Here is a 21,918-nt window from a genome sequence, read left to right on the forward strand (position 1 = left end):
CCGCTAATCTCTGGAGGATGAGGGCAGAATCCCACTAAGAAAAACCATTAATGGAGGAGCCATGAGTGATCAGAGACCAGTTCTGGAAAAAGATGAACTGGACACTGTGCACAGGCTGTTGCAAGAGGAATGTAGGTTTGCTGTATGCATCTGAGCTCATTTCCAGTACTGGCTGATCCACCAAAAGGCTTCAGCTTAGGTTACAGAGTCTCCAAGTCTAAAGTTAGTTCAAGGGGGTCCAAAACTTTGTCTCTGTTTCAGCCTTCCCCTGGATACTACAGACCAGCCAATTTGGTCTTTTGCCCGAAGGCTGGAGAGTTTCATCATGAGCCTGGCCCTGACCATCAGGCAAATTCAGGCTGGAATGCTCCTTCCTTGGCTTAAGTGATGATATTCTTCATATTTTTTCAATGTACAGGGATTAATTAAGCCTTATCACAGCCACACTGCTTGGTTTCTGTTCCATTTAATAAAGGTGGAAACCGGAGCACAGAAAGGTAAAGCTACTGTTTGATGATTAAACCTCAATATCCTTCAGAGATGTTGCAGGCACTGGGAATTTTTGAGCCTAGACCTCCCCAGAACTAGGAAGTTTAGGACTTTGTGAAAGGGAAATGTTCATATCTTGGATAAAAAGAAAACTGTTCAGGGCCTGCTGAGAGTCGCTGTCTGGGAGCAGAGACACGGAAGGGGTTTGGGGTCATTAAATCTGCGTTTAAGCTCTGTCAGCCACCTCACATCATCCTGTTTGTGAATTAATCAGTCTTTATCCTAGCACAGTTTGGCTGTTCATTCCCAGTACAAAAGGACTGGAAAACTGTCCCACCAACTCCTTGCTTTAATGGCTAGAAACCCTGTTTCCCACCTGTCTTGCTGGGAAAGCTGGATTTTGCAACCTTCCTGCCAAAGGAGTTTCACTGGTCTTTATTCTCATGTTTGCATTGCTGCTTTGCCTCGGAGGAGGTGGTCCATGCGAATGGTCCACAGCAAGGTGAGCTACGCTACAAAGATGTGTGCTAACATCAGTGCCATGGCTCCTGCTCAGAAATGATCTCAGTGTTCTGGGGAGGTTTCTGAAGCAAAATAAAATGAGAAATGGGATTTCTAGGTAGGCTGGCTTGAAAAAGACTCAGTTGCAGAGAGATGGCTGAGAAAGAGCGTTACCCTTAAAGTCGATCCACAGCTGGCTAGAGAAAAGGGGATGCTGCCCATCACCTGGCTGCCTGCTCTCTGCTAGGACAGACAGGGATTCCCTCCCTCTCACCCCTCCATCCCCACGTCTTCCAGTGCTCCTCTGCTCCTGGCAGTAGTAAACCAACAGACCCCATGGCTGATGTCGTAGCCTCTGGCTGATTTGTGTAAGGGGAGGACAGAGAGAACACAATGAGATGTCAGAGGAGATTCCAAGCAATTTTGCCAAACACTCAAGGGATTTTTTTTTCTTTCCACTCCCCTCCCCCCTTAGTTTTTAGAATAATTTTTCAAGAGCACATATGCAAGTCATCTAAGGGAAACAGAACAGTGAGTACCAGGGGCTGGTACACTGTGTTCCCTTTGTGTACTGTACAGAAAATAGATAAAAGAAACAAAGGATGATGCAGAGAGCAAAGCAGCCATCAGTAGTCTCAGAGAGGTTCAATCTGACCTTTTCAGAGATGAAGGTCAAACCAAAAATCCTCAGGTTCTGGAAATTGGTCCCATCTTCCTAGGACCAGGAGGCATTTGCCACTAACGAAACGAGAGCAGAATTCCATGCCATTTGTTGTTGCTAGAGGCGAGAACAAAGGCAAGAAAGGAATATTGCCTTGGATAATAATAAGGATTATGAGCTTCTTTAGGAAGTAACTTACCATTTTATGATCGTATCTGCTGTACACCCAGCCACCTACCCAGATTACACGCGGTAACAGAAAACAGCTTGGACCCCCCCAGCATCAGTGAGCTGGAAAGCCGGACCCCACGACAAGCAGCAGTGCTCGTTAGCATGCACTCTTCTGAAAGGAGACCCCCCTCCTCGGCCCTTGCCCCTCAACCTGCCAGTCTCTCCATCTGCTGTTGCTGCTCACAAGCCTTTAGATGCAGAGCATGTCCAGCCGTAAGCGTGGGATAGCTCTCCTGCATCCCATCCGGGTTGTTTGTCTTGGGTCCCTCTCCATTCAGAGCAGAATGATTTTGCATAAATGCATCGACACGTCTGCTTTGTTCATGCATGAAGGGTCCTCAGCATTTCTCATCCCACCCCCGCCCCAGCCGTCTTCTCCCTACCCCGCTGGCATGTAGCTTCACCAGCTTTTGCATGAGTTCCCACTGCAACAGCGAATAAACCTGCCTGAAACATTGCCAGTCAATCAAGCACAGTTAAAAATATCCAGTCGATTATTTTGAATAGAATTAAAACAAGTGATTGGAAGGAGAGGATGGAAAAGGGTGCAAGAGCGAAGCCGTAATGGCCTTTACTATGTAATTTGGTTTCATGTTCTGCACAAGAAAACATGTAAAATATGTAAACAGAGCTCTCCAGGATTGTAATGTAGCTACAAAGCCACAGATATACAGGCAGGCAGGGTGCTATTCTTCAGCAGAACGGAATGCCATCCCCAAAACCACACGATCATTTCTTTAAGCCTGAAAGTAAACTTTCTCATGCCAGGAGTGGAGAATTTATTTTTTCTTTTAAATGAAGGATTGTCTGTCTGCACTACTTGTTCAGAGAACTGTAGGCATTTTAGCCCACATTGTCATAAGAGACCTCGTATTTTGAATGCCAGTAAGTTTTAGGGTGTTCATCTTGAGATGTCTCTAAAAGGCATGGTTTTTGGAGGATGGTGCTTACCCAGCACTGTCCTGAAGGTCTCTCGAGTCAATCTCTTTGTCCCCACCTGCAAATAAGTATCTGCTTTAAAAAAGAAAAAAACAAAACTGGGGACTATTTGGATAAAGTCTTGAGCTGCTTTAAATCTCTCCTGAATTGTGCTGCCTTAGTTGGAGCTGTAACTCTTGAGGAACCCCAAATCTGTGCTCATTTTTTGAAATATTGCCTGTAAAGTTGGAGGATCACTGTTTCCTCTGAGGTCATTTCAGTGGTGAATCTGATAAGAGGACATGATTCACTGGTCTCGTAAGTGGGCCCAGCTCCCCCTGCTATCAGCAGGAGCCTCCCCCAGGGTTCCCACCGTAGCCTCAGGGTCCGGCTGCAAACTGTAATGCGTGCCAGGAAATGGTTATTTGCATGATCAGTGCTATTATCTGTCTGTGCATGTACCTACTCACTGGGAGAAGCCCTCATGTCAGGAGAACATCAAGTTCTGCTTAGCCATTTTGGTCATTGGGCCAAAATCCTTGCGCTTAGCACTTTGGGCAGCGGATCTTATTTTCCCATTTTTTGGTAATTAACCCTTGCATCATTGTTCTCAGAGAATAGAAGTCTCTTTTCAGAGGGGAAGCTGAAGCACAGGCTAGAGATGACCTTCTTTCCACCTTTCTCCAACCAAGTATCTTTGAAAAATCTGCCCTTCTAGCAGAGCAGATCTGTTCCTGGTGCACTGCACTGTGTTTACGCTGTGACCCTTTACCTGCTGGAAAGGGAAAGCCTCGCTGTATAAATTTAACTGTGTCCCAGTGGCTGTTTCTGGTGGGAAAGGCCGAGACTGTGCAGCCATGATTTCCTCCATCCCCTGCGCTCCCAGTCTCTCCTCCCGGAGCCTGCTCCTGAGAGGCAGTGAGGCTGAAGGAACCGTGAGCTTCCTCCCACAGATGGTGCTCATAATTCATCAGGGGAGCAGCTGGGAGTTTCTGTGAACTCCCCTACTAGCCTGGGACATCAAGGATGAAATGCTCCAAGTGATCTTTTGGTTTAATTTGTTGGAGTTTGAGGTTTATCAGATCAACCAGGGCTGTTCTGAGGTTAGAGGGAAGTGACGGGCTTCCCCAGACACCTGCAACCAAACCTTTGCTTGGGGGCAGATGTGCGCAGGCTGGAGGAAGCAACTCACTGTTGCTCTACGGATTCTCCATGGATGGTCCAACTCATTCAGAGGAATTTGTGCAGCAGCGGTTTCATTACTCGGCAGTTTCAGTGGGAAAAGCCCAGTGAAGCAAGGGAGAACCTTCTGATTTGCATACCACAAGTTGTGCCTTCAGGTATTAAGAAAAACACAGGGTTTAATCTTAATGCACGCTGACGTAGGGCTGAGTAGTTGGATGGGAAACCGAAAGGGTTTGATTGCTGAGGTGCAACCGTAGTCGGCTCCCCAGGACGGCACATGGTAGCTCTCCTCCATGCCCCCCCCCCGCCGCACTCCCTGGGAGCCCTGCCGCAGCCTTCCCTCTCGCTATTAAATTCAGGGCCTCTTCCCAATGTATCATCTCCCTGGATGTATCCAATTAAGGCCTGTTGACAGCCTAGAGCAGACTTATACCCTTAGGATTAGAGGCATGTGTATGTCTTCATATAGGGAAGGACAACAATTGGGTGTCTGGCTGGCTCGCTGGGAGTGCGGTGTGGGAAGCTGAGCAGCTTGGAGAAGGAAAAGGAGCCAGGGAGAGAGAGATTTGCACCCCCAATTATCCTTGCATGTGGAAACACTGTGTGATGAGGGTTGCGTGTGGTTTATACAGCGTGTTTACATGGTCCATAACCCTAAACAAAGCTGAAAAGCATGACTTTGACTCTGGAAATAAAAGCACTGGAAACCCCTGGTTTTCTGCACATGAGAAAGTTTTGTTCTTTAAACACACAGATGTTTTTAAATTAAAAATCACTCTTTTGACCTTTCCTGAATGTGATCATGTGGTCAGAGCTGACATTAACCACTGCACGGCTGTTTGCTTCAGCCGCAGACGAAGCTTAGCGAGCAATCTTCAGAGCTCGTGGTAGCACCTGCGTTGTCTCACATCTCTTGGAAGCTGCGCCTGTGCCCTGTGTGCACTTGGGGTGGTTCAGGGGAGGTGGGATTAGGTACGGGGATATTTAGGGTCTACTCCCACCGTGCTGGAAACGAAAGTGTTGTGGGTTTTTTTCCTCCTTGCTAGTTGAAAAAGATGTGGCTTAATTTTTTTCCTATTAGTTTCTCTTCCTATCAGAAGCGTTGCCCAAGTGCTTCTAAGCGTGTCTGTCCACCTCAGCCGGTGTGTTATTCTGATGGAGAGCTCCTCATTGAGCTGAAGTTCTTTAGGGATTTGTTGTTGCTGCTTTTGGGCTTTCTTTAACTAGCTGTGTGCTTTCTTTGTCCAAGCAATTTTATAGGACCAGCCTGGGGAGGGAAGGAAGGAGGGGATGTTACCAAGCCAAATCCTGCTTTGCCTTGCAGGAGTGCAAAACCAGCAAAACTACAATGAATCCAGTGAGTCAGATCCACTAATATAGTAATAAAAATATATTTAAGATCCTCCTAAAGTGTGGTGCACATTCTGCCTTTGACACTTTGATTTTCTGACGCCAGCTGTTCCCAAATGAAATGCTCCAGTCAAAGGAAAAAAAAAAGAAAAAGCTTTTGCTCTGCTCATCAGTGGTAGAAGCTTATGGGATGGGATTGTTTTCCTTTGCCGCAGCACCCCCACGGCCAGCCTTGGCCCGCGGTTCTATGCAAGCTCTGCTGTAGTGGACCTAGCTGGTTCAAGTTAGAGACAGGCAGTTTGGGAACCTGCCTGTGCAGCCAACAATAATGTTCTGGCTACTGTATTTGTTTAACCTCGCTCTCCAGTGGATGGATATATAGTCTGTTAAAGCACTTATCAGTCTATAATGCCTTCACACTTTTGTGAGCAGCAATGTGGAAGTTGTAGACAGGAGCTTTTGCCGTGGATTGAAAATGTCTTTTAACTTTAATGAGGCTGATGCTTGCAAAACTAAAGGTATAAGGTCTTGTTTGAGTGCTGTTTCTTTATGCTGTCTGTTTAGTGGGTTGCATTTGGCTGCTATTTCTACTGGTAGATGTACTTGTGAATTTGAACATAATAGCAGAATGCAATTTAGGGCTAATTCGAAGAATTATGACTTCTAGGTGAGATCCTGGCAGTGCTGGAGTGGAAGGTGCTGCTGTTTAAGAGCAGCATCTTTACATCCTACTGCTGTGGTGAAGAAACAGCAAACCTCTGATATGAATAAACAGGAGCACGTGGCACACTGTCATGTGCTTCGTGTGCGACTGTCTTCTGGGTGGCTGTGCGCTTGGAGGTATTGCTCGCTTTTGCATCCCTTCATGGTGCATCGCCGAATGGCAAAAGAAGCAGGGACACGAAGAAATTGCACTCATGAGCACCAAATGCGCATGTTTACTTGTGGGCTTGTGCAGAAGTTGAGTTGATTATTAAAACCCTTTAGTGCAATTATTTCTTCTTTTTCTCACTGTTTTTCTGTAGTTTCTGGCCTCAGCTCAAGTGATGTCTTTAGGGTGATCCTTTGAACCGTGCAAAAATCATCTGGTTAGGGTTTTGTTGTAAAATCAAAACTCCATATTGTTTTTTCCACAGGTCCAGCTAGCATCCTAGATATTTTGATTACACCTGGCTGGATGTCAAAGCCGATGTGCGTTTGGGATAGGGCCAGTCAGAATTGATTTACAGTTTTTTCAGGTATAGCATGTGAAGTTTATGGTTTTATGTGATTTTGATTTGAACTCACCGGTTTTAAATGAAGTTTGCTTTGAATCTGGACATAACAGAAATTCGAAGGAAAGCTCAAAGAATGCAGGTCTGCATGATTTAAAAATTGAAATATATTGTTCATACAGACTCTTTGGAAGTGAAATAACTGCATTTTTTGAGGAAGCTAAAGTTAATAACACACATTGAATACACGTGCAATCTGGGACATCATCTAATGGAAATCCTTGTAGCTCCTATTCGCTTTCCTGAAACTAAACCAACTTATATGACAAAACAAAATAACCCTTGCATCTCCCACTTATTTCTGAATCACAGCCCTGTGCCACATCCAAAACTCTACCCAAGGAAATTTCCCTTTGGAAATGAATACTACCATTTTTATTGTAAAGTAGAGGAATATATCATCATGTCACACTGCAAACAAACTATTGATGCCAATGTCATAACAGCTGTGGTGTTTTCATGCACATAAAGGTCACTTTCCAATTACTAAAAAATCCAGCCAAACCTTCAGCTGAAAATTGGAGTTCTGGGCTAAGAAAGCTGTAGTAACATGCTAATTGAATACTAAGCCTGCAAGGTCCAGACACCATCGGCTGCTCTAGATTCAAAGGGGAAGTGGCTGTGCTGAGACTGGACATAGCAACTGGCAATGGGGCTTTATTTCATCCTGCAGGAGATGTAATCTGCTTCCCAGTCCCACAGCCAAATCCTGTTCTTCATTACATGGGTAAAATTGACAGATGAGATTTCCTCTTACTTCTGAGCCAACTGAATCTGGGAGTAATATAGCATCAGTGCATTACCCCAGGAGTTTTATCAGCTTCCAGTTGATAAAGCTTTTCTGTTGATCACCTGCCTGCATGCCTTTGTCCTGGAGCAGGACATGCTGCAGTTTTTCATCTTCTGCCATCAGACCTTTAAGTACCCCAATGAAAACAGGCAAAAGCAGACAAAAAGCACGAAACTTAGTAAAACTGTTACCAGACACAGAGGACAAGGAGAGGTTTGGAGTAGAAGCTGCAGTTCATGAGCATCAGAGGTAAGGGAAAGTTGCTGCTGAGGAAGAAGCAGCAGACTAGAAGGTAAGAAGGCTATTGAAAGAGGGAGGACACAGCTTTCTCTTGTCATCTTATGCTTATAACCTATGCTTCTGAATCTCAGATTTGGGTGTTTTGGGGGTTTTTATTTTATTTTATTTTTCAACAACAGGGTATTTTAAACTCATTGTTAGTGCACAAAACAATTTAATATATGTACCAGTTTGGAACAAGTACCTTTGAATGCTTTCTTTAAGTTTGAGAGGCCAACCTGAAATGACCCAATGCTGACTTTCATAGTTGGGCAGACAACCGTTGTCTCAAATCTTGTGACAGAACAAATCCAGAACACTAGTAAAGATACTAGTCCTAAAGCACGTCCAGGGCAAAATTTCTGACGTCTCTTGAGTTAAGCCTGTTTGTGTACAATTTCCATCTAAGTTCTGTGGGCTCCTGAGATTTGAAATGGTCATAGAAATTGGCTGATTTTTGAGGTGTTTTTTGGAACCCAAATGGTGGCCTTTTTAATGGTTCAGTGCTCACTAATGTGGGCAATTTAATTTTTTCTGTAGCTCCAACCCAATTCCCAGCCTAAATGAGAAGAACAGTGCAACAGCTTTCAGAACAGATTGGAGGTCTGTGCTGCAGTCGGCAAACTGGGTGGTGTCCATGTGGCAGTCAAGCTGCCTTATAATATTGGGCAATAAACAAGCAGGAACCTTTTTGATATTTAGCAACTGCACCATAGTTTCTCATCCTTGGGTAAGATTAACCTTAGGTCTGCAAGAACAATAACATATTTAAGAATAAAAGTCTGGGTGACTGCCAGCCCCCATGTCTGGCAAAGGAGAAAGAAAGTTTTCATCTGTAAGGGATGTGTTAAAATGCTGCTTATGTTATGGTTGGGATTCTCTGGCATGTGTTGAGTTAAATATAAATAACATTCTACAAAGCAGTTGGCCAAAAATTGTAGATTAATTAGGTTTCATTATTATGGTTGAAATCTGTTCTTTAGCTGGATCTTCAAACAACAGAACATGTCCTGTTTGTGCCTCCACAGGTTTCATATCAGTCCATGAGTATTTCTGTGCACTTGTACAACCTCATTCAGGATGCTGTGTGCTCCACAAATAGATGGTACTGTGGGTTTTACCAATAGATCCTGTTCCTCCTTGTTCTGTGGTTGCTGTTTTGCAAATGGGACGCCCGTTTCATCCCAGGAACTCGCAGCATTGTCTGTCTTGGTGCAGAAGTGGCAGTAGTGCAGTCCCCAGTAAAAAGGAGAGAAGGAGAGGCAGCAGCTTCGCGTCTGGGGCACGATAACCACTTCTTCCCTTCTCCTTCAGAAGGAGGTTGCTCCCTACTGCCTGATGGACAAGTGCTTGTGATGGCCCTTCACAGCCATACTTAGCTTGAAGACATGGTCTGGAGGAAGCCCTGCCATGGGACAACAGACGGGATTTTGGGAGCAGACAGATCTGCGCACTGGAGGTTTGCTCTGTTTATAGCCGCCTGTGGGCATGCAGACAGGCATGTCCACTCCAACCGCAGTGCCAGCCATATGCCAGAGCTGAGTAGGGCAGCATCCTAGTTTAAATAGCAACTTCGCCTGTCTGCATTTAGAATTATTTTGACGTTACAATGTGAGAGACGAGAACCACCAGTGTATGCAAAGCCTGTGGTGTCTGGCTGTGCTTGCTCGATGGGAACAACAGAGTGGGATGGCATCTGTTTGTATTTAACCCGCTCCTGTGGGGAGGTATATGCTTCACACATGTATGTGCTTTGTTTGTCCCTTCCCTTTGTAACATCTGAGCACCTTTTTGTGGCTAATGGCTTTTACCCTCAAGATACCCGTGTGACGTGGGGGAATATCATCCTTGTCTTACAGATGGGGGCCTCAGGCCTGGAGAAGCCAAGTAATGCCCAGAAGGTTGTAATGGGGCCATGCACTGGGCACAGTGAGGTTGAGACCTAGTCCAGTGCCCAGTCCACAGGACCAGTGATCCTTAACCTGTAGTTCGTCTGCAACAGTAGCCCATCAACACAACTTAACATTGCCTGAAGTCATGGGATGGCTGGGAACCATTCACAAGGGTGGCTTCCAAAATTTGCTCTTCAGCAAATTTTCCCATATTACTTTGAAGGAAAACGTTATGAGGAAATGGAGTTGATTGCAATAGTAAATGCTTTTTAGATGTGGCAATGAACTAAGCACTCACGATATATCACTTTTCCCTTTCTGCTGACACATTCCTCGGTCCCCTTGAGTAAGAGAAGGAAAACAGGAGAGGCAGTTTGAAGAACATGTTGTCCCCGTGATTGACAAGAGGTTGTATAAATCAGTCAAAGGGAATCCTCCAGGCATTCCCTCTTGTGGGAAGATCCCACAGTGCTATGTGGCCTTGTTCACTCTGTCTCTCGATGTTTGTGTATAAAATGTGTGGGTGGGAGAGGAGCTGGATTAGAACCTCCAAGAGGAACAGACATCAGCTCTTTTAATTGAAAGCAGCTTCCTAGGGAGGGGTATGACATGGGCTTCCAGTAAGTAGACGCAAATAGTCCCCAAATACTTTGGAGCAGATACTAAGCTCCTGTGGATGCCAGTTGCTGTGTGGATTTAAGAACCTGGATAAGCCCCAGTGAGTGAAGTTTTGAGTCCTGCGTGATGCTGTCATTCTTCAAAGCAAATACTTTAGTCTTTGGTAACACCCTGAAATGAAAAGTACATCTATCCCTTCTTCCCTCCACAGCTGTCAGGTGCTTTAGCTGCTGTTTTGCATCAATGTAGCAAACTGGAGAACGTTCGGAAATAATTTATTTCTCATAAGCATGAATTCCTATGAATTTGTAGATGTGAGGAGAGATGATGCTCTGTCTTCCAGGCCATTGGAACTCGTAGCTTAGAAGTGGTGGTACTGCAGTAATAAGTGCCTTCACACTGCTGCCATTTTCAAGGGATGCCTTAAAAGCAGAGGTGTGAAAGTATCTCCCAACAAATGGTTCTCAGACTTTGCAGTTGTGGTGTGACACTCAATAACTAGGTAGAATTGAAAAGGGGATGTATTTATCACGTGCGTTAGAGCCTATTGAGATGGTGGACTCTGTAGGTGACAGGGACTGTTTATCCAATCAGATTGTAATTACAAAATCTTTCTTGCCATTAGCTAAGTTTACTAGAGAGCAGCCAGTGTAGAAGAGGGTCTTGTAGCCACTCCTGTCATATCTGTTAGATTTTTCCCACACTTCTCAATTATACTCTTCTCCTAAAAGAATTTTCTACCGCGTACCACTTTGAAACACTTGTCTGAGTAGCAATGGGTCAGCCTCAGCAGGAGGAAGCTTATCTAACCTGTTCAAACCAGGCCAGTCTACCGAGTCTGCCCACCTCAGTTGTACGTGTCTCAAACACAGGCTCTTTATGCAATGTTAAGATTTTTGCTAATATTCTCAGGCAGAAGCAGAAAGTGCTAGAGTTCACACACGCACACAAATCAAACAAGGCATTTAAAAGTTATCAGAGATTTCCAACCCACCTCAGCAGGGGTTTATTTTGGGTTTGATTCAAACTTTTGGTGAAGGTCTGGGTGATTTCTTAATACAGGTTTTCACTCATCCATTAAGTGGCACTTAAAATGCACCAAACGTCAGTACTTTTGTTTCTTTCAACCACCTTTTTGGACCAATAGAGCAGGAGGAGATATAAGAATAAGAACAAAATCATATAAAAGTAATGAGACCTTTGTTCATGTCAAAGAGCTCTCTGACCATATAAATTGCAGATGTGGGGAAGATAAATTCCCTAGCTGGAGAGGTATTAAAATAAAAACCATGCTCCCAACAAGAGACAGGCTGCTGAAAATGCAAGAAGGGAGAATTGCGAAATGGTACATGTCGAATTGCTGGCCTGGATTTCAAATGCCAAAGATAGTTTATGTAAAGCCTTGTTCTGCTGTAAAATGTAACACTATCCACTGGCTAGCCTCAATGAAGCTTGGTCCCAGTTGTTTTAAAAAATAAATAAACTAAAAATCTTCTTCCAGCCCATTAAAGCTGATTTATGTTTTGCCCATAGATTCCTCTGTGCTGGATCTTGAGGGACTCAGATTATAGAGGTGATTACCTCACTTTTAGCCAATCTGGTTTCTCATTCCCAGGCATCCCAGGCTCTCTTTGCATTGCCCAGACTTTGCCTGCTGAGACCAAGAGGGCAGTTCCATGCAGAATTACCGAGTGGGCATAGGATTTTGAATGGTTAAAAACATCTCTGTTAATTCTCTTGTTTCACTTCAGGGTTTTCTTTTTGTTTTAATCATCAGGGAAATTGCTTATGGGAACAGCTTTACTGACAGCACATCACCACCTGATTGCTCAGTTCAGGCTCTGGTCTTGGAAAGAAATCTAATACTGTCCCCAGGAGTACATAGCTCCAGTTAGCACCTAGCGCAGGTGGTCTGTGTGATCAGTCCTAGGCTCTCCTGTGGCTAGCACAACTGCTGGAGATGGTTTGGCCTCTTGGGTTACATTCGTAGCTCCATTGCCACTATACTGGGTGACCACAAGGAATTCCCTCTGTCCCCATGACTCTGGTAATGACAGTCACTGAGTTCACCAGTGTGTTGTGAATCTTAACAGGTACCCTTCAGATGCTCCGAGAGCCTCAGCTGGAAGCATCCTTCTAATGCAGTTGTAGCCTTTTGCATGGTGTACATTTCCTTCCTTGTTCTGATTCAGGGAATGAAGGCTATGGTCATGAATGAAGGCTATGGTCATGAATGTTGCTTTTTTGAAGCAGCTTCCCTGAGCAGTGTGGTTTCAGGGTAAATCCTACCATTTCTTCCAGCTTCATTTTCACATCTTACGTACTGATGGCACTGCAAGGCTCTCTAGTACTTAAATTCAGGCATTTTGTTCTTTGAGCTTTTCATCCATGCCAGCACTTGGGATTCATCTACTTGTTCTTTATTGAAAAGAGCAGTTCACTTATAATCCCACTGCTGCCTGCCATGGAAAGTGCTGTAGGTGTAGGAAGAAGGTGATTCCACTTACAGAAACTAGTTAACAAAACAAGAAACTAGTTTGCTTAAATTGGGTTGTAGAGACAGGCCTTTCCTGGCTCCACTTGCTTCCAAGTTTACATGGCCATCTGTGGCTTCCCTGGGGTTACAGTAACATGCAGGTTTAAATAGGACATTGCTGGAGTACTGTGGAGAGCATCTGCAGGCTGTCTGTGCTGTGAGTTGGTACGTTCAGAAGTGATCGTCATTTTGACTCCAGTGGGAAGAGTTGTGGTCCATTTGGGTGGGAGCAAAGTTGTTCTGAATGCTGTCAAAGACCTTGTACCAAATTAAGAGGAAACTGTTGGCTGCCATCCAGCTGCTGTGAGTCTTTTGCTCCTTTTCATGTTTCAGTTTTTCTTATTGAAGTGAAAGACCTGGAAACTTAACTTTTGACTAATCTCATGGTATTTAGAAACGTCATTATTGTGCATTATTTTATTCTAGCAGTGCACCTGGACTTTTTTCCTCACTTTAAAGAGTCATAATTGTTCCTTACTGTCATCTATGTCTGGTTTGGTGGTTTTTTTGTCCTGCAGATGTGTCGAACTAAGGTGATCGACTTGAACGATGGCGTCTCTCAGTATGCCTGGTATCCCTGCACGGCCAACTTCCAGTACTCCCACATGACACAGACCATTTTCTGGCTGAAGGTAGGAAGTGCACATGTCATTCAGAAGTCTCCTCTTTGCCTGCCTGTACAAAGTTTCTCCAACAGGCAAAATATCATGGGACAGCCTTCCCAGGGCCAAGCTGCTCCTTTCTTTGAAGTATGTTTAGTGCAAAAAGCAAAACAAAGTCTCTGAGCACTGTCTAGAGAGTCAGTGGTGAAGTCCCCTCCTGTGACAAGGCTATTGAATTTCTGAGAGGTTACAGCCTCCAGCTGCAGGGCTGTTTGATTCGGGTTTATCTAGTTTGTGTAGGAGAGATTGGAAGGGAAGACTTCTGTGTGACCTGGGATGGGAATTGTTATTTTAAAAGTCCTGCACTGACTCTTGGGTTTTTTTAAAGCCCACCGCAGTTCTCCACCTCAGCCTTTGTGGGGCTTTTGTTTTCCCAGGCATATTTTTCCCAGCCTATGGTAGCTGCAGCAGTCCTAGTTCACTTGGTCACTGATGGCACCTATTACCTGGATCAGAAGCAGGAGACCATCGGTGTGCAGCTGTTTGACACCAAAGAACAAAGCCATGATCTTGGTAAGATTGTATTTTATTCAACTCCCTCTTTATTGCTTGCTTAATCTGTTGGTACCCCCATTCACAAACTGACCAATACTCCTGCTCAGCTTTTCCAGGATCAGACAAAAAAAGTGCTTGCTTAATGCTCCAAGACCTGACTTTGACTAGAGTTTGTTGAAAATGGTGCATCGTTTTATGCAGACACTTCTTCATGCCTGTTCACTATGTTTTCAGAAGTGATTAGTTCTCTTTAGTCATTAAAATAAGCACTAAATGCTTCATGCGCAGCACCTCCCTGGAGAGACATTGACAGTGATACAGATGAACTGCTGGTAGCAGGGAGTGAGGGACCTGCACCAGCTGGTGCAGCAAGCACTTCTGCTTCGCAAGGTGTAGTTCGTCGGATCTCTAGTCCTGCTTGCAGGGAAGTTTCCACAGCTATGTAATGGCCAAAATTTTTCATGCAAAGTATTTCAGGTTTGATGAAGGTCTAACACCAGGGCCCTTGTGGGCTGCTTGCATGGCCTCAAGCAGATGTGCCTGACAGAGGCTGTGGACCTGCTAGTTGTGCTGAAGTGCCAGGATAGACCATTTTTGTCTCTCTCCTGGGCACAGGTCCCTGAACCTGGGAAAGCTGCGTCTGGTGAATTGATTCTGGCTGCATTTAAGCTCTAGGACCAAGGACCTCACCCTAGCTCCCAACTCCATGTCAGGGTAGGACTTGCATAATCCCTTTCCAGCTGTCCCCTGCCCTTTATCCCACTGGGAAGAAAGCCGGCCATGTTGTCCCGAGAGTAGTTTTTAAGGAAACATAACCCCCTTCCCCCAGCTTTCTATTTTACCATAACTTTGCAATTTTGACAAGCTGAAACTCAAATGAACTTCCTACTAGTGATGAGAAGGAGAAGGGACACACACAAGTGACAGGTGTTGGATGACTGTCCAGGGTAATATATAACTTGGTGGGGTGTGGAGGAAAAGAAGGAAAGTATGTGTGGTGTCTCTTGTCCGAAAACAAACCGAAATTCATAGCAAGTTGTGCAGGTTGAGTCAGGATAGCTCCCAGTTTGCCAGAGCCCCTGGCTTAGTCTTATCTTCCTCCTTTCACAAAACAGTGGCACATAGCTCTTTCCCTTTGAGAAATAAATGATGGAGACACAAGCATGCCAACAAATGCCTAATGCGACATTTTATAGAGACAGACAGACAGATTGTGAGAGAAAGAGAACAAGAAAGAGGAGCAAAGAGGAAACTGAGGGTTAGGTTTTGAAATCCTCGATGAAGTTGCAACATGAGTTTGGCATGGCTCAGACTGACACCTGGAGATCTTCAGTTCTGAAATGTTGCCTTCATCATGGAAAAGCCCCTCTGACCTTCTCAGAAGAGGCTGGCCTGGAGCAGAGGACAGGTGTAGGTAGGCTACCCAGCCATTCTCACTCAGGCAGAGCTCCCAGTCACTGTTTTGTCTGAGTTCTGGGTGCGGCATTAAGTCCTTTTCCTGGATATTGTATTTGATGTGTTTGAATTATCACCGTGGCAAGATAGAAACTGCAGCTGAAATGCAAACTTTGGCACGCACCGGGTACAGGATTGACTGCAGATGGTCAGCCAGCCTTAAGCAGAAGTCAGTGGCAAACTAAAAGTATGTCCAAAAGGACGTAGCAATAATTTAAAGCTTGATCAGTCATCAGTATGCTAAAGACACTCCCATGAGCAAAATGCGGTCTATCCAGAAGTGCAGTTTCCCACCTTGATCAGAGCAAGTTTTTACTGTGTGGATTCCCAGAAGATAATGAGAAGCTCCTTCTGAGTCTTGGTAGGAGATGGAGAGGTTGGGATGCCAAACACCTCAGCGCTGTTAGTTCAGAGCCATTGTAGACACTGGGGTTCAGCTGCTGGGTACTTTGCAAGAGCTGTTGAGCGTTGAATAGGTGGATACAGAGCTACGGAAACAGGGGCAAGCATGGAGACAGCTCTAACTTCCCTGCCATGGGCACCTGTACTATCTTGAGTGGTTTTTTGCTAATGAAGGCAGGTTAGTTAAATGAACCTGACCTGTTCAGCCCCCGTTTACCTTGTCTGGGTCAGAAAGCACCAGCAACTAACTGCAGCACAGCTCTGAGGGTCTGTTTTGTTGTGGACGCCACCTCAGTGCGAGGAATGAAATTGAAGTGAATAAACAGCCTCATACCATAAGGTCTTTCTTGGCTTTCCATCAGAGAAGGCAGAAACTTCCAAGGAATTTGGGAACCCGGGATTTCGAGTATTAACTGCACCTGTTTGTAAGTGAGAAACGTGCACCGTTCCACAAGGAGCTGATATCAAAAGACCTGTGGGAGGCAAATAGACAGGGAGGTTATTTCAGGGTCAGGTAAAGACCAAAACAAAAAGAGGTTTGCTTTTTTATTTTATTTTTTTTATTACAGGAAGATTTTTTTAAAGTAGAGGGTGGGAGATAGATGTTTAAAGAGAGTGGTCAGAAGTCTGTCTTAATTCACAGGAAATCACTTTCTAAGGAGAAAAATGAAAACTTTTTTATTCCTTCCCTTTTGAGTCAAGAAACCTGAACTGGAAAAAAAAATAATAATAGAAATCCCTGAGCCAGTTAAACATGCAAATAGAATTTATTTTATTTTCAAATTCGTAAGTGTATCAGGGTAGCCAAAGGGCCTGGGCCAAAGCCGTTGCTGGGGGAGCTCCAGTGAAGTGAATGGAGCTGGAGCCAAGCTGATCCTCGGAGCGATGCCATAGAGCCTCAGAGGCAGGGCTTTGCAGTCAGCCGTCAGGCTGTGAATCTCAATTAATTAATTTTGAGGCCAGCCGACAGCTGTCTGTCCCTTGAGTTACCCCTCAGATGGATTTGGCCCATTTGAATTCAGGTTGCCTCTACTTGAAGGTGGGAATTTCTTCCCAACTATCACTGAGTGCCTTCTCTGCTGAAGAAAAGGGATTAAGAGGTCTCCTTGTCACCTTTCTGGTGCTTCTGTGCACCTCAACCTCTTGAGACACTTTTATTTTCCCGAGACACAATTATTTTCTTCTCACATGAGATCACCTGTAAAATCCTCAGTGGGTCCATCACCCTCGTTTCTATCTCCAGGACCATCTTTGCCTTTTTTAGCAAAGAGTAAGATACCCTAAGGCTGAAAACCATCAAAAAAATCAAAACTGGGCACATTTAGTCTAGAGCTCATGCAAAAAGTTTTACGCTGAGTGCTAATGACATGCACAGCTACAAACAAGCCACTGGTGCATTGCCCATGGTGCACAAAGCCACCCAGCCTGCCGGCACCATTTGATGCACGGTATAAAGGCTCCAACTGTCCTCTCAGACCAGTTTTACAATAGTGAGACTCCGCTTCCTCCGTGATGGTTGCTCCTGATTTAACAGAGCACAATAGAAACGTAGCTGTGGTCTAAAGAAACTGCTCTGAGAGCCTGCCGCGCTCGCGGAGAGAATGGCAGCCTTTCTTCAGCTGTCTGGGGGGATATACTTCTCGGCTAAGCTCTCCAGAGCGATTTGGGAAGCCCCTCCAGGCAGCTTACCATAACTTTTCAGCTCTATAGGGCCGTTCCTATGGGTGAAATGCTTCTGAAGTGCCCACAGCTTCGGGAAGCGATTGTGTTAAGTCTGACCCTTCCTCTGATCTTGTCTCTCCTCTGGCAGGTGTCCACGTCCTGAGCTGCAGGAACAATCCCCTGATTATCCCCGTCATCCATGACCTCAGTCACCCTTTTTATCACACCCAGGCTGTCCTCATTAGCTTCAGCTCCCAGTTTGTGGCCATCTCTGGGGTGGCCCTGCGTTCCTTCCACAACTTCGACCCCATCACCATCAGCAGCTGCCAGCGAGGACAGACCTACAGCCCAGCGGAGCAGAGGTGAGCCTGTCAGCTTGCTTCCTTCTGCCTCGCCACCCACCGCCCCCCGCGCCGCCCACCTGCGCCGGGGGTTAAGAGGAGGCAGGAGGGGCACAGCAGCTGAACCCTGCTGACCCTTTTGTGTCGCTGGTAAAAAACCGGCAGTGTTCTCATTGATCAGGATGGATGGGACATTTAACCCGCATGGGATACTGTTAGTGAATTATTTCCTCTTCCTTTCTCCTCCCTCCTTTATCCCAAGCTTGGAATTGGGGCCAGTTAACTCTCCATACATTCCCCAGTATGGCATCGTTTTCCCCACTCACACGCCGACCTCGATCTAAACTGCTTTGTGCTGCTAAAGTGCTACAGGGACCTCCCACAGAAACGGTCGCGCGGAGACAAAGTGATGCTTGTGCCCCGGCGGGGCCGGATCCTGCAAGGTGCTCGGCCCCGTGTGGCGGGTGCTTGGCCACCAGCATTCGTGGTGCTTTTATGGCTGGGGAAGGGCCCTCAGTACCTCTCCGGATCCGGCCCACGTTTTGAAAAGCTCTGTGGGACCCCCCAGGATGAAAGGTTTATGGCTACCGTTTTATTCTTGTTGTTATTACAGACACATCAATAGATCACCACCAACCCCTCTCAGTCTCTGCTTTACAGCATCCCACAGAGTTTGTGACCTTTCGTGGCCTCTGGTGCGGCAGCTTCATGGATCCTTTCAGCAAGGCAGTGAAAAGAAGAGGGGAGAATTTAGCAAAACCCCTGAAAGAATCATTTTTTTTCCCTTTGTGAATTCAAAGTTGTGAGCAGTCATCATACCATAGCAGCAGCAATAGTAAAACAAGTTGCATATCCCAGAAAACCTCTGCTCAGCCTCCTAAGCAAGCTGTCAGGTTTTTTGATAATGTTCTGGCTTGTTTTTAGGACCTGCTTTTATTCCAGGAAAGGCGGGAGGGTGAGAAGGGGGAGAGGGAAGGGAAAATAAAGTTTAAAAAAAAAAAAAAGGAGTATATCTATAGCTAAATCAATCCAGTCAGTGTGTTCTGACCTAGATTCAAGGAGTCTGATCATTCTGTGCAATAGGTTGTATAAATTCAGAGGCCCAAAGACAGCAGGATCAAGTTTCAGATGAGAGGTCTAGTTGTGGAAGTTTGGCCAAATCCCAGTGCAGGAGCGGGACAGAAAGAGAACGAGAGAGACTGACTGGAAGGAGATGGTGAGAAGCAACAGGGAGCTCGAGAGGGCTGAGATGGAGGACCACATTCCTGCCTCTCAAGTTTTCAGTAGGAATTGAACCATTTGTTCGCTTACGAAATTAGAAGTGCTCTGTGTTTAGAAAGTTATTTCCTTAATAAAAAATGCATTCCCCTTAGGCAAAACTTCAGTGAGCCTCTGCAGCGCAGCAAACTAACCTTTAGAAATCTCTTGAAGAAGAATCACCCGCCGTTTGCCTCTTTTTTTTTTCTTCTTGATTTTTTTTTTTTTGCATTGTTTTGTTTTCATGATGCACTGAACCATCTCAGCCCCTTGGTCTCAAAAACTTCTGTCAGAGCCTTGCTCATTCAGAATAACGTTTTAGGTCTTGCAGGTTACAACGCTGGATTGATCATAAAGTTTCCCATGTCAGTCAAGGAACTAGAAACTCTCTGAAATAAAGCCCTGATCCAAAGCCAATTGAAATCAGTGGGATTTTTTCCATTGATGACAGTGCTACAGTGGAAGATCTCCAATTTGCCCTGTGATGGGATCGTTTTGGGTGACCATATATGCTTTCTTCTTCTGTACATGAAACTCTAAGCAGTTCAAGTATCCAAGATGTAGAGAAAGTTGTGCATTAAGTTGTGCAGCCAGGAAACAGGTGATGCCTTTGCTGTCTATTGCCTGCCATCTTCTTCCTTTGTTATTTTACCCAATCCAGGAAGAACATAGAAAGAGGGATTTTTTAAATTTATTCTTAACCAGCTCAGAAGCTGGATGGGCATTTTGTGCCTCCTGTGCTCACGGTCTTCCCATCAGACCCCCTTTGAGTGCCAGTCCCACACTGCCCATCCTTCCCTTCTCCCCTTTCCCCACTGGTTGCATTTGCCTGATATGATTTTTAAAATATTTATTTAATTTTTAAAGGAACTTTCCTTCCGATGTGTAAGCATCAATTTTACCACTTTCATTTTCCTTAGGTAAACATGGATATTTTTGCCTGCTTTTTGGCTTCTCTCTACAAGAGATATTATTTCTCTCTCTTCAAGGAGAATTATTTTGGTTGGAGAGGATTTACAGCCAAATACAGGCACTTCTAGGCAAGGGTGCTGATTTTAAATATATGAGGGAAAAGAAATATATCAGCCCTTAAAAGTTAACACAGCTTTTATTTTGAGGGTGAATGGATCACTCCTGTGGGCTAGTGACGACTTAATAACTGAAAAGAAAACATGCGCTCGCTCTTCTTTCTTAAAATATGTATTACAGTTAATATTTTAGAAGATAAAAAGTAGCTTAAATGCAAAAATCCCATTGAACTTTATAGGTAGCCATCCTCAGTCATCGTTAGCTCTTTTGAAAATCCATTCCATCCTTCTGAAGACATTTCGAGAGGGTTTAAAAAAAAATACTCCGTACTTTCCAGTTGTATTTTTCCAGTTGTTGGTTTTTTGCTGCAGCTGACCACAGGCTCTTTTTTGTTTTCAGCAAAAGTTTACCTCACTGCTGGAGATGTGCTGTAAAAACAACATGCTTTATTTTCACATTGCATCCTTAGACCAGATATCACGGCCCAGTTAGTTCTTCTCTCGCACTTTATCGTTCAAATTATTATACTTTTATTATTTCCTGTTTAGCCTCGTGGAGTGCACGGTGAAATTGGGTGTGCAGATGCAGAGGTATAATTTCCAACCCCGCAGTCACTCGAGCAGCAGGAAAGCCTGGTGCATTGGGGCTGCCTTTGACAGCGGTTCCTCAGAAATCAGATTTTTGTCCTTTTCACTGTGTAGGAAACATCAGCTCGGGGTCTCCCATCCCTGGCAAGGCAGTCCTCGTGAAGTGTTGCTTTTCCTTGGTGGCATTTCGCTGCCGCATTCACAAGACCTGTCCCCTCCTCTATCCCACCTGGTGCCATTTGCTCCTCTCCTGGAAACTGCAGGCGGGAGGCGTGAAAACCCAGGTAGACACCCCAATTCAGGTGTCAGAATTGTGGATTTCAGGAGTTTCCAGCTTTCTAATCCTCCATTAACTCTGTGTTCATAATGAAGATAAGCCTCCCATCCCCTGGAGCGGGCTCTGGCTGCCCGCGGCTCTCCAGCATGCATGCCCCAGGTTGTGCTTTCTGGTTAGCGCAGCAAAAAGATTTTCCTTTTCTTTGTTTGGTTAAATCTTGGTACGAACTCACTGTTACGGCTGCAAAATGGTTTCTGCAGGGAAGATTTTGGGTTTCCCTTCCTCCATAAGTGTGAACATCAGGGTGTTTGACAGCCGGGGGGGGACCAGCACTGTAGACTAAGTCCCACTCCTGGCCAATGCGGCATCGCCTGTCCTCACCACGGCCTCCGTGGAGAGCTGTCCTATGAGCTTTCACCCTTTGCTACCCCAAACAAGCCCCAGGGAGACATAGCCCATTCCAGCTCTTCTCTTTGTCTTGTTCTCTCCTGCTGTCAGCTTCCCCAACAAGAAATGATGAAGGTAAATCTTCAGCAGCAGAACAAATGCAACCACCCTTTATAACTCCCGTTATTTTTTTCCTTTTTATAAGGGCGGGGGGGGGGGAGAAGGGTCTCCTTGTCTTTTTTTTTTGTGATTTAATGCAGCTTTCTCTTTCCCGATTCAGCTGCCTTTCCCCTGCCCTGTGTTCTGTCATTAAGTGCAATCTCTGTCAGCTTGCTTCTGGTGAAATTAATGAATTTCTCACAGAACTGTTAATCATAGAAGCTTTGGTCCGTGACATGTGTTATAATTCAATGGGTTTTTAACCTTCGCCCCATTTTGGTAATTGGTAAACGGCATCATTTGGCTTTTATTAAAGTGGAAGGCGATGCGTTTTCTTTGTTTGCCTGGGACAGACTCTGGCGGGAAGACCCGCGGGGCTGCTAACGCCCAGGCACACGGCCCCACTTCCAGGCTGGCAGGGCAAAGGGGCTTTGAGAGCTTCATCGGTTCAATATGGACCCCCCCGGGCAGGAATATCTCA

The 21,918-nt window shown here is 45.2% G+C and overlaps 1 protein-coding gene across 3 annotated transcripts in view; it reads left to right on the forward strand.

Moving 5' to 3' along the window:
• Nucleotides 1–21,918, forward strand: part of PAPPA (pappalysin 1) — a 254,468-nt gene that overhangs the window by 181,319 nt on the left and 51,231 nt on the right. For all 3 annotated transcript variants that reach the window (XM_075519671.1, XM_075519669.1, XM_075519670.1), the window contains exons 11-13: nt 13,243–13,356; nt 13,764–13,899; nt 17,549–17,762. In XM_075519671.1, coding sequence (XP_075375786.1) covers nt 13,243–13,356; nt 13,764–13,899; nt 17,549–17,762 — 464 coding nt within the window. The remainder of the gene's footprint in view (nt 1–13,242; nt 13,357–13,763; nt 13,900–17,548; nt 17,763–21,918) is intronic.

This window comes from Mycteria americana, chromosome 17 (genome assembly GCF_035582795.1).
Source record: "Mycteria americana isolate JAX WOST 10 ecotype Jacksonville Zoo and Gardens chromosome 17, USCA_MyAme_1.0, whole genome shotgun sequence".
Lineage (NCBI taxonomy): Eukaryota > Metazoa > Chordata > Aves > Ciconiiformes > Ciconiidae > Mycteria > Mycteria americana.